Source organism: Nuphar pumila, chromosome 9 (genome assembly GCF_984573655.1).
Source record: "Nuphar pumila chromosome 9, dmNupPumi1.hap1.1, whole genome shotgun sequence".
In the NCBI taxonomy this organism is placed as follows: domain Eukaryota; kingdom Viridiplantae; phylum Streptophyta; class Magnoliopsida; order Nymphaeales; family Nymphaeaceae; genus Nuphar; species Nuphar pumila.
In genome coordinates, this window is record NC_143257.1 from 120,256,789 (window position 1) to 120,271,760 (window position 14,972).

A 14,972-nucleotide genomic window follows, 5' to 3' on the forward strand; every position below is an offset into this window, starting at 1 on the left:
GCGTTGAGTTGCGATCCAAATCGATATGTGTATTTCTTTTAAATCTTGGGAGCCCATTTATCTCACGGATTTTTTTTTTAACTTTTTTTATTTTCAATATTTTAATTCAGGTTTTCTAATTTCAATTTTAATGATATAATTATTTGAAAATTTTATTGATTGTAAGAATGTTCCTTGCCAAGAGTATACCCATATTGAGATTTGTAACTACTGTTTAACAATGTGACAAGCCGCAGAATCCCAATCAGAGAACTTAAAAAATGCTTGTTTTTATTTCCTTATTCTTATATCATATCGCATGTGTTGTAAGGGCATGGGACAATTGATATATCTCCTATTTTTCAACCAAGCAATACAACATTTCTATTTTAAGAGCACAAAGGCTCGTGTGATCCATAAGTTGTTAGGAAACATCCATCTTGGCCCAGAATGTGACAAATAAAAAAAACTATATTTTTCATTTTTAAATACTTAACATATAACAACAATTATAATTATATTGACACATTTTGAATAAAAATACCATATTTTTATTTTTTATTTTTTATTTTCTTAGCAAAAATTCAAAACATGTTCATTTCATAATTATTTTCTTATATCTTTTAATTTTAAGGTTGTTTATTTTCTAAAATATTCTATATAAAAACAAATTAAATTAAAGATTAAAAAACTCAAAATAAATGCATGGCCTTTTATAGTTTTATTGAAATATTTACAAGTGTATTAGCAAAATTTCAAAACATGTTCATTCAATTCATATTTTTGTTCTTTTTCTTATATCTTTTAATTTTAAGGTTGTTTATTTTATAAAAAAATCCCATATAAAAACAAAATTAAATTAAAGATTTGAAAACTCTAAAAAGAATGCATGACCTTTTATAGTTTTATTGCAATATTTATAATTTTATTAGCAAAATTTCAAAACATGTGCATTCATTTCATATTTTTGTTCTTTTTCTTACATCTTTTAATTTCAAGGTTGTTTATTTTCTAAAAAATCCTATATAAAAACATAATTAAATTAAAGTTTAGAAAACTCAAAATAAATGCATGGCCTTTTATGGTTTTATTGCAATATTTATAATTTATTAGCAAAATTTCAAAACATGTTCATTCATTTCATATTTTTGTTCTTTTTTCTTATATTTTTAATTTTAAGATTGTTTATTTTTTAAAAAATTCCTATATAAAAATATAATTAAATTAAAGATTAGAAACTCAAAATAAATGCATGGACTTTTATAGTTTTGTTGCAATATTTATAATTTTATTAGCAAAAATTCAAAACATGTTCATTCATTTCATATTTTTGTTCTTTTCTTATATCTTTTAATTTTAAGGTTGTCTATTTTCTAAAAAATTACTATATAAAAACATAATTAAATCAAAGATTAAAAAACTCCAAATAAATGCATGGCCATTTATAGGTTTATTGCAATATTTATAATTTTATTAGCAAAATTTCAAAACATGTTCATTCATTTCATATTTTTGTTCTTTTTCTTATATATTTTAATTTTAAGGTTGTTTATTTTCTAAAAAAATCCTATATAAAAACAAAATTAATTCAAAGATTACAAAACTCAAAATAATTGTGTGGCCAAAAAGAATGCTGTTTAAAACATTTTGTCACTGTGAGCTCAAGTGGAGCAACTGAAAGCAATGTTGCAACACCTCCACCTCTACCAATGTCAGGGTCAGCTTCTTGTTAGCCTTGATGATCCCTCAGCGAGCCAGGAAGCCGAATCCAATATCATCCATAGAAGCCATCAACTCATCATCCTTATGGAGCTGCTAGGTGCGAAGAAGAAGCTCGAGGTGTGCTCTCCACCTCTTCTCTGGAATCTCCTGCATTCAGAATAGAGAAATGTCAAAGAACTTGTTAAAAAATAAAGAGGCAAATGCATACTAAAAACTAGAGATCTTACAGGAAAAAGGCTCAGTAGGTAAAGCGAAGGACGGACATCCCCCCACCAGTTGAGGCAGTCTTGTGTACTACTCATTCAAGAAATGATTAGCAAGTTATTTTCATACCCATTGTTATTCACAACAGGGCGAAGTGGATCTACTCTCCAGATACCATCAACGATGAACTTGATCTGCAAAGCAAATGCCCATGATTCACACAAGCAGATATAAATGACATGCTTTTAGGCCCACCATGAAATGAAGATGGTCCACTAACCTCATACCGACCAGGGTATAACTTCAAGTTCAGCACAAAGACACCTGCACTTGTTTTTTCCATTCGCCTCTGAAAGGATGAAGCAGTATTGTCAAAGTGTTAAACAACACATGATTATAGTTTGAACTTTGAATCAACAAGCAGTGATAAGCAAGAAGATCAAAAAGTTTAGGGTGCACAAGGGACAATTTTTCTGAAAATCAAGTATACATAATTAAACATATTTGAAAAGAACACATCTTGTGAATATATCAGAAATCGAGTTACAAACCTCATGGTCTTCAAATCCAGGAAAAACAAAATGGAGCAAAATTTTAGAAACAAAATTTATGTATGTATATATGTGTTCATTTATTTATTTATCTATGAACAAAATTTCATAATAAATAATAGAATAATGGAATATTATGACAAGACTTTAAAATATCCTTGCTGGCTAAAAGAACAAACCTGGCTTGTCCAGCCATCAAATGATCCAGCTAACAAAACATCATTGCCTGAATTAGGCCAGACTATGCAGGCAGTCCTTAGAAGACTCAGAACCATTTGAGCCTCTTCAATCCGTTTTTGTTTTTCCTCTGCTACTTTCTGTGCTTCCCTGTGGTGTGAACGAAAAATATTATTTATTTTGAGAAAAAAAATGTAGAATAGTAACTCATTATGTAACATAGGGTGGAGGAAATACATAATCTCGAGAGCCATCTTTCCTTCTAAGATTGATAACTTAGCACGAGTTGATCTCAACTTAGCACGGGATGCCATAATTTCATTTTCCTGGAACTCCCAAGCATCAGAAAGCTCATGCAATTTCTCCAAAGAATTTCCATACTCCTATACAAATAGAATTCATGATGAGAATGTGGCACAGTAAGATAAGGTAATGGTAAACATTTTTCTAAAATATACATTTTTTGCAGAGTAACCTTTCCATATATGCACAAAATGAAAATCTCAAGAAAAATATTCGATGTGAGTACTACTATATCACCACACAATTAGTTCATCACCAATAAAGCAGTACAACACAAAACAGATCTTCAACACTACTGATCACTTGTTTATGCCCTTCACGTCAATGCAACACCTGATTCACTTGGAGAATCGGGAATGGCCACAGAAAGCACTCTGTAAGCTTATATCCTTTTCTGCATAGTGCTTGAATATTAAGTAGTGCAACTCCTTTCCTTACATAATTCCAAACTCTGCAGACATATTTCTCTATCAATACTCAGTCCTAAAGGTTTTATTTGCTTCTCTAAATTCAAACCAAGCTTTTCAAAATTTTGCAAAATTGGCATATATCTTAATGTCAACATTATTCATAAACCATGCAAGAATTTTTGCATGGTTGCTCTCCCAATCTTCTACCTTATTTTGATGATTAAGAATTGCTTTGACACGGTCATCTCGTTCAAGAGCTTTTTCTAGACCTCCTTTAAGTTTGGTAAGCTTTAATTGTTGTTCCAAAACCGTCCCCATCACATAACCCCCAAAGCTTTTTTCCCTTGAGGTTATTTTTCATGAAGGCGGCCCACATCATATAATGGGAGACACTTAGCTTGAAGGAGAGGTCAATCTTGGCATCTTTCTCCATAATGAAGATGAGAAAAGAGGGAGAAGAATAGATAGATAAAAAGAGGGTGGCAAGCATACATCCACCACAAGCTTTAGAAACACACAATCTCTTGATCACCATGAACAAGTTGCTTCAAGGTCTTCGCTCTGATACCATGTAATGAAAATATGCAAAAATACAAAACAAGAGTTTCTAAGAGGTTACAAGATCATAAAACACAAAGTGCACATGCACAAGTCCACTATGGGACAATACAAAAGCCAACAATGGCAACACAAGAATATAAAAAATATCTTTATTGAGATATGCTTAAGCAAAAGTATTAACAAATAAAGGGGACAAATACCACTATTTATAATACACGAGAGGCCATTATGGAGCTCCCAAAAAAGAGTCATTGGGAGATCCCAAAGGTCATATTTATGATTGTTGGGATGCTCCCACTGACTCTATAGTCAAATGACCATAGAGCCAACAGTCAGAAATTTGGCCGTTGGGCAACCTCCCAACAACTCTTTGGCTAATGACCAAAGAACCCTTGGTCATTTGGTCAAGGACAAAAAAGAGGAAATAAAAAAATAAAAAGGGCTACACGCGGTCCCTAGAAGATATTTTATTATAAAGAAAAATGACCAAAATACCTTTAACTCAAAAAGTAAATTACATACATATTATATAATATATATATATATACTATTTTAACACCCCCTCAATCTTATGTTGAGATTCTATTATTGAGATTTTCTTTTCAATCAACATAAGTATAAGCAAGTCTAAAGATGAGAATGAGGATAGAAAGAGCCCTTTAGTTATGGTCATTTTGATATATCCGACGATCCTTAGTACAACACTCATGTGCACAGTTATTGGAGCATGTTGAAATTGACTTGCAGAGTGAATTGCATATGCTATATCTGGTCTTGTGATAGACAGATAAGTGAGAGACCCAATTAGTTGCCTATAAAGTGTGGAATCTTTAAGAAAAGTCTTATCTTTAAGTCTTAGTTTAGCATTCACCATTTCAAGAGTTTTCACCTTCTTATCATATGTAATTCCATATTTAGCACAGATATCTACAACAAGTTTCATTTGAGAATGGATGTAACCGTTAGGGGAATGTGCAACTTCAAATATCTTAATAATCCTAAGTCAGACATATCAAAAAAAAATTTAAAACATTTTTAACATTGCTAACTCCTTGTTTGTCATTTCCTGTTATTATCATATCATTTACGTAAAGTAAAAAAATAACAATGTTGGTACTTGTACTTTAAAAAAAAAAGAGCAGTATCATTATAGCAGGAATGAAAACCCAAATCAATCATAACACTATTGAATCTACTATATCAGGCCTTAGGAGCCTGCTTAAGACCATACAAAGTCTTTAAAAGTTTAAGAGATTTTCCTTTTCAATATCAAATCCCGGCAGAGGATCCATATAAACTTCTTTATTTAGTTTTTCATTAAGAACGATATTTTTAATATCTAATTTATATATAGGTCATTTTTTAGTTGAAACAACGACAATTAGAGTTCTAACACTAGTCATTCTAGCTACAAGTACAAAGGTTTCTTCATAATCAATTCCATACTATTGTAAGTATCCTTTAACTACTAACCTAGTTTTTTATCTTTATAGAGTTTCATTACTCTTGGTTTTAACCTTAAAGACCCATCTACATTTAGTGGGTTTCTTGTTTGAAAGTAACTGAACTACTTACCAAGTTTTTTGTTTTCTTAAGGGCATCTAGTTCTATGTTCATAGCTTCAATCCAATAAGGAACATTTTTAGCTTCATTATAATGTAAAGGCTCATGGAATGAATGTAATGCTATTAGGCAAGTCCTATAATTAGGAGATAGTGACTCATAAGATACAAACCTATTTGGTGGAATAGATTCTCTACTAGATCTTCTAAGAGAAGTTTCTTCTATAGGCTCACTGTTAGGAAATACTTTGAATACAATAGGTTCAAGAATGAACCAATAAACATGCACATGAAGTGCGAATACACCCACCCACTAAGGGGTAACCGCATGCACATAAAGTGCCAACACACAAACCCACGAAGGGGCAAAGCCGCAAAGGCTAAAAAATAATGATCTTCATTATTGGTGGGAGGTAAAACCCCAAAACCACACCTTAAGAAGGGGGGGAGGCCCCTTTATATACAAGAAGAGAAAGGGAGATTGAGGGGGCCATTGGGGCTCCCACTAGGTAGTCGTTGGGGAGCCCCAACGGTCATATTTATGACCGTTGGGCACCCCAACGACTACACAAGTGGGCCCCCCAATGGTCCCATGTGATACATTTAATAAAAGAAAAATAAGAAAATAGAAAAAAAGAAAATAAACCTAAGAGAAAAATACATGATGAAAAGACCAAAATACCCTTATCAGGTATTTTGGGTACAACATAAAAAATATACATACATACATACATATATATATATATATGATACATGATTATCTTTTAACACCCCCCCCTCAAACTTTGCGAAGGGGAACGAAAAGTTTGAATAGTATAGCAAGAAGTCTCAATCTTCAAAAGTCTTTAATAAAAGGCACCATCTTCATAGAAGATTGGTGAAGTTAGCAAATGACTTCTTCCAATTGTTCTCGCCAATGAGCTCCTTTAGAAAAATAGAATTATGCTTTCATCTTGCCTTGAAGGTCCTGAAACAAACAAAACAGAAAGCTCAAAGAATACAAGAAAGCATTTAAAACAAGAATCTTCAATTCATAATCATATGATGTACTGTGCATTCAATGATTCACATAAGCTTTAAAAAACAAAACACTGAATGCAAAATTGAGTCATACAATACTTGGATATAAGCAAAAAAGGAAAGAAAAAATTCCAATAAATGCTCAAGAATAATAATCATTACAAGCATATGTGACATCATATAATGAAATAAATCAACACTAAGGTAAGTCATTATATGACGATTTTTCAAAGACATATTAGGAAATGCTTAAAAAGAAAGCCTTATAAAGAAAAGGTATAAACCTTACAACGGAACATAGTTTTAGAAATCATATGCAAGTCCACTGATAGGACAAAGATATATCTTTTAGTCACAAAAGAACACATGCACATACGAATTGTGCAATATTATGCATATTGCCATATGTCAGAAAATATATAATTCAATTAATATCAACATATCTTAACATCCAATTAAGTAGGATAATATCAACATTCTTAACATCTTAAGAGTCAAGAATCAATATCATTTGAGTAGAGAACTTCACATATTAAGAGATGAATTTTTTGACAATAAAACTTAATAAACAAATGCCAATAAGGCAAAGGCAAGAGATTACATAATCTAAAAACATATTGACGCTTTGACTTAACTATTATCGACTTGATATTGAGCATGCAGTAGCCCATTCCAACATTCTTCATCCACAGTTCACATGAGTGTTGTGATAAGGATTATTCAATATTTATAGAATTCTACTTCTAGGGGTCTTTTATTGTCTTCCTCTTCTTCTCTTGGGTTAATTGTTTATTTTGACTCATATTAAGGAGGAGATCCAAATGATAGACACTCAACTACTATTTTTTGTGTGTTTTTAGGTGATTCTCTGGTATCTTGAAAGTGCAAGAAGTAAAAAAAAGTATTGTTATTATCTACTGAAGTTGAGTACCGTGCGATGGTTACCACAACATCATAGATTGTTTGGCTACAAAGATTACTTAAAGATATGGGGGTTCATTTACAGACACCCTCTACATTATGTTATGACAATAAGAGTGTCGTATACATAGCCATCAACCATACATTTTATGAAAAGACTAAACAAATCGAAATGGATTGTCACTATATATGTGAAGAATTTTTAAAGAAGACTATCATCTTTCCCTATATCACCTCTTAATATCATCTAGCTGACTTCTTCACAAAGGTGCTTCCGTCAACTAGATTTCACTTTCTCCTTAACAAACTTTCAAAGTTTACACAGTATGTTTGAGGGGAGTGTTAGCATACTTTTTGTTATATATATAATATACGCAATATGAAATACCATAAGGGGTATTTCAATCATTTCCTATTTTGTAATAGGGTCTGCCTAGTAGGGCCAGACTTGTAATTCTATTTTTATGTTTTTGTGTTTTATATTAAGTAGTTGTTGGGATAGCCCAACTAGCTGGCTAGTTGGACTAGCCCCTTTTTCACTTCTTTTGTCTTTTTCTTTTGGCTTCTTTTTCTTTTAGTATTCTTTTCTTTTCTGTTTTTGTTTTTTTTGTTTATATAAGAGGATCTTCCCCATTGTAATAGTTATGCTTTGCTAAGCATATTTGTGATAATACAAGCATATATTTTTTACTTTGTTACTCTACAACTGTTTGTGTTTGTGTATCTCCTTTGTGAGATTGTATTAGGCCCATAAGTGACCCCTTGTTTGTGCTTGTATATTTCCTTTGAGAGATTGTATTTGGCCCATAAGTGGTCCTTTTGTATTTGTGCATTCTTGTAGCCTTTAGAGACAATCTTTGTATTTTTTTGTTTCATTACACAGATTATGTAAAAATTGAAGGATACCCTTATTTATAGTATTTGGATGGGGCTCACTTCTCTTCCCTGCTCGATGTGGGACTAATCCACCTTGCAAGAAAACTTCATCATATTCCATTTTGACAGAGAGAAAAAACTGTTAAAACATATGTAATAATACCATAATACCCGATAGGGGTATTATGGTCATTTCACAAAGTACCCCATAGGGGTACTTATTTTGTTTCTCTTATTTTACTATTTTTTATTTTTATTTTTATTTTTAAAATTGTATTTTTTGGATACCGAAAAGGGGCCCCACAATGGAGTCGTTGGGGCCCCCAACGGTCACATATGTGACCGTTGGGGGCTCCCAACGACTCTATTGGGAGCCCCTTTGGTCTCATTTTCTTATAAATAGGGGGAACCCCCCATGTATGTTGTATTGCTCTTGAGAGCTCCTCTTCAATAATAGTGATATTATTTTTCATGTGTGTAGCCTTTTTATAAGGCCTTTCGTGTATCCCTTAGTGGATTTCCTCTCTTATGCTTGTTGCTTTTGTCCGTGTGGGACATAGTGAATGCTTTAGCATTCTTGGATTCTTCCGCATATTTCATTACATGGTATCAGAGCCATACGATCTTCTAAGGTAAAATCGTGTATCTCTCTATTTTTTTTCTCTCACCTCCATTTTGTAGCAATGGAAGTCAAGATGTAACCTTTTTAGAATCAAGAGTTCCAACACCATTCTTTTTGTTAAACATGCAGGTAATAGTATCATCATCCTTCTGCTTTATGTTGATGATATGATCATCACTGGCAATGATGAAAGTGGTATTCTTAAAGTTAAAAATATGTTAAAACATAATTTTGATATATCTGATCTGGGTTTTCTCAGGTACTTTCTTGGTATAGAAGTTGCATACTCTCCTCGAGGGTATATATTGTCACAGATGAAGCTTGCTGCAGACATATGTTCCAAATCTGGGATTTCAGATGATAAAAAGGTGGAGACTCCCGAGGTTATCAATGTTAAACTACGACTGGAGGATGGAGTTCTGCTGGATGATCCTACGCCCTACAGGCAACTCATAGGCTCCCTCACCTATCTGACTATCACCAGGCCCGATATTGCTCATGCTGTGCACTCTGCAAGCCAATTTCAGCATGTTCCTACATCTGTGCATATGAGTGTTGTGCTCCGGATCATTCGATATATTAAAAATACTTTGACTAAAGGGCTATTCCTATCCTCAATCTCTTCCTTAGATTTACTAGCTTATACTGATGCTGACTGGGGAGGAAACCCAAATGATCGAATCTCAACTACTGGCTTTTGTGTGTTCCTAGGAGATTCGCTAATTGCTTGAAGGTGCAAGAAACAGCAGAAAGTCTCATTGTCTTCTACTGAAGCAGAATACAGGGCTATGACAACCACTACAATGGAGCTTGTGTGGCTTCGAAGTCTTCTTCAAGATATGAGAGTCGAAATTACCGGTGCTTCGAAGCTTTGTTGCGACAACAAAAGTGCCATCTATATTGCCAGCAACCACACCTTTCATGAAAGGACTAAACATATTGAGATGGACTGTCATTATGTACGTGATGAATATCTTCGTGGGACAGTTACACTGCCATATGTCACTTCAGAATATCAACTTGCAGATTTCTTTACTAAAGCCATGCCTGCTCCTCGCTTCTTGTTCCTTCTTGGCAAACTTTCGGTCATTCCCCCGTAAAGTTTGAGGGGGGGTGTTAAAACATATGTAATAATACCATAATACCCGATAGGGGTATTATGGTCATTTCACAAAGTACCCCATAGGGGTACTTATTTTGTTTCTCTTATTTTACTATTTTTTATTTTTATTTTTATTTTTAAAATTGTATTTTTTGGATACCGAAAAGGGGCCCCACAATGGAGTCGTTGGGGCCCCCAACGGTCACATATGTGACCGTTGGGGGCTCCCAACGACTCTATTGGGAGCCCCTTTGGTCTCATTTTCTTATAAATAGGGGGAACCCCCCATGTATGTTGTATTGCTCTTGAGAGCTCCTCTTCAATAATAGTGATATTATTTTTCATGTGTGTAGCCTTTTTATAAGGCCTTTCGTGTATCCCTTAGTGGATTTCCTCTCTTATGCTTGTTGCTTTTGTCCGTGTGGGACATAGTGAATGCTTTAGCATTCTTGGATTCTTCCGCATATTTCATTACAAAAACTAGTTGCATGCATTTATGTGTGTGTGTGTGTGAGAGAGAGAGAGAGAGAGAGTCAAATGAGAATGTTTCTACAAAAGAAAAAAAGTTGCCCATGCAACATGCATTAATGAATCCTCATGAGAGGAACAGTCTGATATCAATGAAGTGAAGAGGGTGAGGAGCTCTCTATTGATTATAAAAGTAAGAACCTTTCCATTTTTTCTCAATAATGGGTCGGGTTTTGGATTTTATCTTATATAACCCACTGTATGACCTCAAAAAAAATCTAAACTTTTTAACTTCTTAAGTTTTTCTTTTTTAATTTTAATTGGACCCCATCTTGGGCCTGGACCACTGCCTGAGCCCGACCTGAAATCTTATTGGGTTGGGTTCAGCCTGATTCTTTGTGGATTGGGGCCACAAACTCTGGCCCGAATCCGACTGTTATTGGGCCGGGTACCCAACAACCAGACAGATACCAGACCCAATGTCAGCCGCTACTTTCAACCTCGAGGCCATCGCCTAACTTATCAGAAAAATGGCAACAATATAAATTATTTTTTTTCTTTAAAGTTGCAACTATAAATGAGGATAACACGAGTCTTATTATAATCATCAACTTCCTATAGAAATGATGCTACACTTGTTTAAGTATAAATTCTCCTGTTTGGAAGTTACTCCACACACTAAAGTCCGGTTTGAAAACTCAAACCTTTAAAAAAAGAAGAAAAAAATGACAAATTTTAGTTTGACCAGAAGAAAGATGGGAAAATGTTACAGGAATTGAAATACACATGCCACAACATGATCTGAGGAAACAAACATTATAAGAAAAAACCAATTGTATTGATAGGTCATTCCAGTTTACATGTATGAACATCATCAATGCATCTCACACACTTCAGTACAAATTTGAACCTAGATTCTTGAATGTCACGTTTTTCCTTTCTCCTATTGGTTTGTCAAAAAACCATAAACAAGGGAAATAATATAAAACCTTGGTGAATACCAAGTTACCTTTTGTTTGGCCATTGCAAGTAGTAAAATTATACAAAAAAACAAATTTTTAGAAAAGTGAAAATATAATGAAAATGCAACTCAGATCATAAACCAAAACCACATGTTAAGATGGTATTTAAAGATGCTACACGATCTGCAGTAACATCAAAGAAAGGTATATTTACGAACCTCACTCCAATTATGTGCAGCTCCTCCAGACCTGACTAAGCAGATCATTGATGATAACTCTGATTCCAGTTCACGAATACGTGAATGTATGAACTCGTCGCAATTCCCATAGTAATTCTTTTGACTATCCATAACCTGTTCTTCTTTAAGATCAATCTCATCAACAGCGGAATACACAGAACTTGTTCCACCATTGGTACATAAAACATCAGAGGAAACAAATTTATCTATTCCACTTCCATTAACTTTTCCATTCAGGCATGTGTCAATAACTGTTATAATAGGAAATGATTAGAAGATTGCCCCTAAACCAGAAAAAAACAGGTGAAATGAAATGAGTTCCCTGACAAATAAATACCTTCTGTATCAGTTTTTACATAGTCATCTTTTTGTGAACTCTGCATTGCCCTAACTTGAAGAGGATTAGAACTATTATCATCCTTGCCTAAGAAATTTTCAGGGGAATCTTGCTCCTCAGACCCATCCAAAAAGACATCAGTGGTGTTTGTTGATAGATAAACTGTTCTTCCTTCACCACTGCTTATTGCTGCCTTTTTAAAACAATGAAAACTGAATGCTCAGTTCCAAAGCTATATTCAAGATAAACATGACAATAAATGTCATCCAAAACAATTAATTTAATTGTGAACATTTACAAAGATAATATTTATAAAAGACCAGCTAGTCAGTAAAGGAATTTCTCCCAAAAAATGGGTTAAGTTCTTGCACATACAGGCATGCATGAAAGGCAGGCTGGATCATGATCAGGTAGATTATGAACAGATAGATTATGCAAGTGTAGCCATATAGCAACCGTTGAAAGGTCTGATGAAGATGCACAAATATTAATAACTCTGTATGACCTTTTGAATGGTCAACAACTTTATATATGTTCCATGGAGTTTCAGAAAGTTATAATAAATCACCTCCAAAGAATAATGTATAAACAAACAGATTTTCCATGCATAACATTAAAGAATTCTTAAAAGTTTCAAGCATACGCGAAGATACATAGAGGAGAGAGATCATGAAGGCACAAATGGAACTGCCTTTTATGTGCAAACTTATATTAAAAGTGTAACTTAACAAGTAGAAGGTTGCTTCAGCTGGTAGATTAGGTTCTAAATGTAAAAGGGTAGATGCCTAATCCACATGATGTACATGAGACACAATGTATCAGTTTGTTTTCAAGGAATCCAATAGGATCCTGCCAACAAAGGCAAATAGAAAAAATACATTTTCATTACCACTGCCGAATTAACTTACAGTAGCCAAAACTAAACAATAGTTTATGCTTAAAGAACTCAGAAACCTAGTTGGCTTGGCTTCTTCTTTTGTTACTGAGTCCCATGTTTTAGTCAACCTCTTCAATCATGCCTCATATCAACCAGATGTCACTGGAATGTCGTGGGATCAGATAAGATATACAACAGAAAGTAGGGAAACAGATTTCTTTTTGTATGAGAATAAAATGATAATACCATGAGCTCCTAAACAAAACATAATCCTGTAAGTTCGACTGTTCTATCAATTTCTTGATTGAACTCTAAGTTGCTGAATTGCATTTGAACTATGTTATCAACCCTAAGTAAGAAACAAATACCTTTTCATCAAATAGTCTGACTACAAAAAGAGTAAGCAGTTAATACATGCACACAAGTAATCAAGCAAGTTAAATACAGGCATAATTACCAACATTAGCAAGTCGAGAACTTTCTCAATACTGTGATAAATCAATATACAACAATAGATGAAACTTTATCCATTTAGTAGCAGCAAAAATAAATCGATTTATATAACACCACATCCATCGAGAGGATTCCAGACCACAATGCCCAGAAGCTGAAACCATCCATCTGCTGCACTTCAGAATCAGTGCGTTTCCCAACAGATTCTATTAGACAAACATGTCCACAGACAAAATCTAATCACAATTCCCTTTCAAGAATCTCGGAAAGCATTTGGTAAGTAGGCATAATCAACTTCACCATCATTCTTACGATACAGAAAACACAAGAAAGCTGACATTATTGCAAGCTTCTGTTCAGTTCCATCAGAAAATCATGATTGCCACAGAGATGTTTTCAATTTCTAAGCACAATTGTACCCAAATTCAATAGTACAATACACCAGAACCATCGCAAGATAACGAACAAAAACTTTCTATAATTTTACACAACTTTCTGACTGATTCGCTTACCGACGGGTTCGGGAGATCCCTACCATACATCTTTGCGAGGTTTCCCCAAGAATATCTCGTCTTCTCCCTTGTTTCTTCCTCTTTTGATCTAGTCCCAGCTCTCTCTCTAGATTCCGTTCTTTCGTTCTCTAACCGGTTAAGTATACCCTCAATTCCTCCATCACTATGCTTCACTTCTCTGCCAAACAAGAATCCTAATAACATCATCATTTCATCAGAATTCAGAGGAAACAACACCAATCTGTTGCCAAGCAATCCCCAAAACTTACGTGGATCCGCCCGAAGAAGAATATGTTGATAGTGTAGAAGACAAATATGATGCCATAGGATCTCCCAAATCAGAGCCTAAGCTCGTCGCCGAACTCCGAAGAACATAACCATTTCCTCTCCTAATCTCCAAATTCATCTCCTCTTCCTCCTCCACCTCATTTGAATCCCAACCAGCAGAAAGCCACCCACCTTCTGCAACAATGGCATTCACCAAATCCATCCGACCGGCTGCCACCAACTCTTCCTTGGACGGAAACGCGTCCGGCTTCTCCGAATTCTTCATGAAGTAAAAAATCTGGCCTTCGAGATCGAAATCCCCATCGAATCGCGACGCCCTCATCGATACCGAACCCTTGTCGAGCCTCAACCCCAGCCCTACTCCATTGAGTGCAGGCAGAAAGAAGACACGGGTATGCCGCTTTCTGCAAGGAAATGAGACAAAGGAGGGAGAATGGAATTTGGAGAAGGGGGAGAGGTGGAGGGAACAAGGGAGGTGGAGAGACGCCATGAATCAACAGAAAACCCCTCAGGAAAAGCAAAAGGAGTAATGGGTCTTACATTTCTCTCCTGAGGAAAGTGTTCCGAGGAAGCAAAGAACATAGGGTTGGTGTGGAAAGTCTGGAAAAAGCATGCCTCTTTATTCAACATGGGGCCAGTGCTGGTTCAGTTGCAGGTCCAAGAAAAGCACAGAGAGAGAGAGAGAGAGAGGACACCTGGAGAGTGAAGATTGGGAGAGGGAATTGACACCCACCAAACAGATTTGAACAATTGAAACAGTGTAGGCACTTGGTTTTTCCTTCAATGGCTAAATTGCAGTGATGGATTAGACTCCTTGGTGAAAGGC

The 14,972-nt window shown here is 34.7% G+C and overlaps 1 protein-coding gene across 1 annotated transcript; it reads right to left on the reverse strand.

Moving 5' to 3' along the window:
- Positions 1-1,526: 1,526 nt before the first annotated feature.
- On the reverse strand, positions 1,527-14,739 carry LOC149829103 (protein PTST homolog 2, chloroplastic-like). Its single transcript, XM_090017208.1, has 11 exons — positions 14,128-14,739; positions 13,859-14,036; positions 13,647-13,698; positions 13,461-13,552; positions 12,017-12,209; positions 11,659-11,930; positions 2,871-3,016; positions 2,636-2,783; positions 2,186-2,254; positions 1,929-2,099; positions 1,527-1,848 (listed from the first exon to the last, which is right to left on the reverse strand). The coding sequence occupies exons 1-10, from the start codon at positions 14,634-14,636 to the stop codon at positions 2,004-2,006; spliced, it is 1,755 nt and encodes a 584-aa protein (XP_089873334.1). The 5' UTR covers positions 14,637-14,739; the 3' UTR covers positions 1,527-1,848; positions 1,929-2,003.
- Positions 14,740-14,972: the final 233 nt, after the last annotated feature.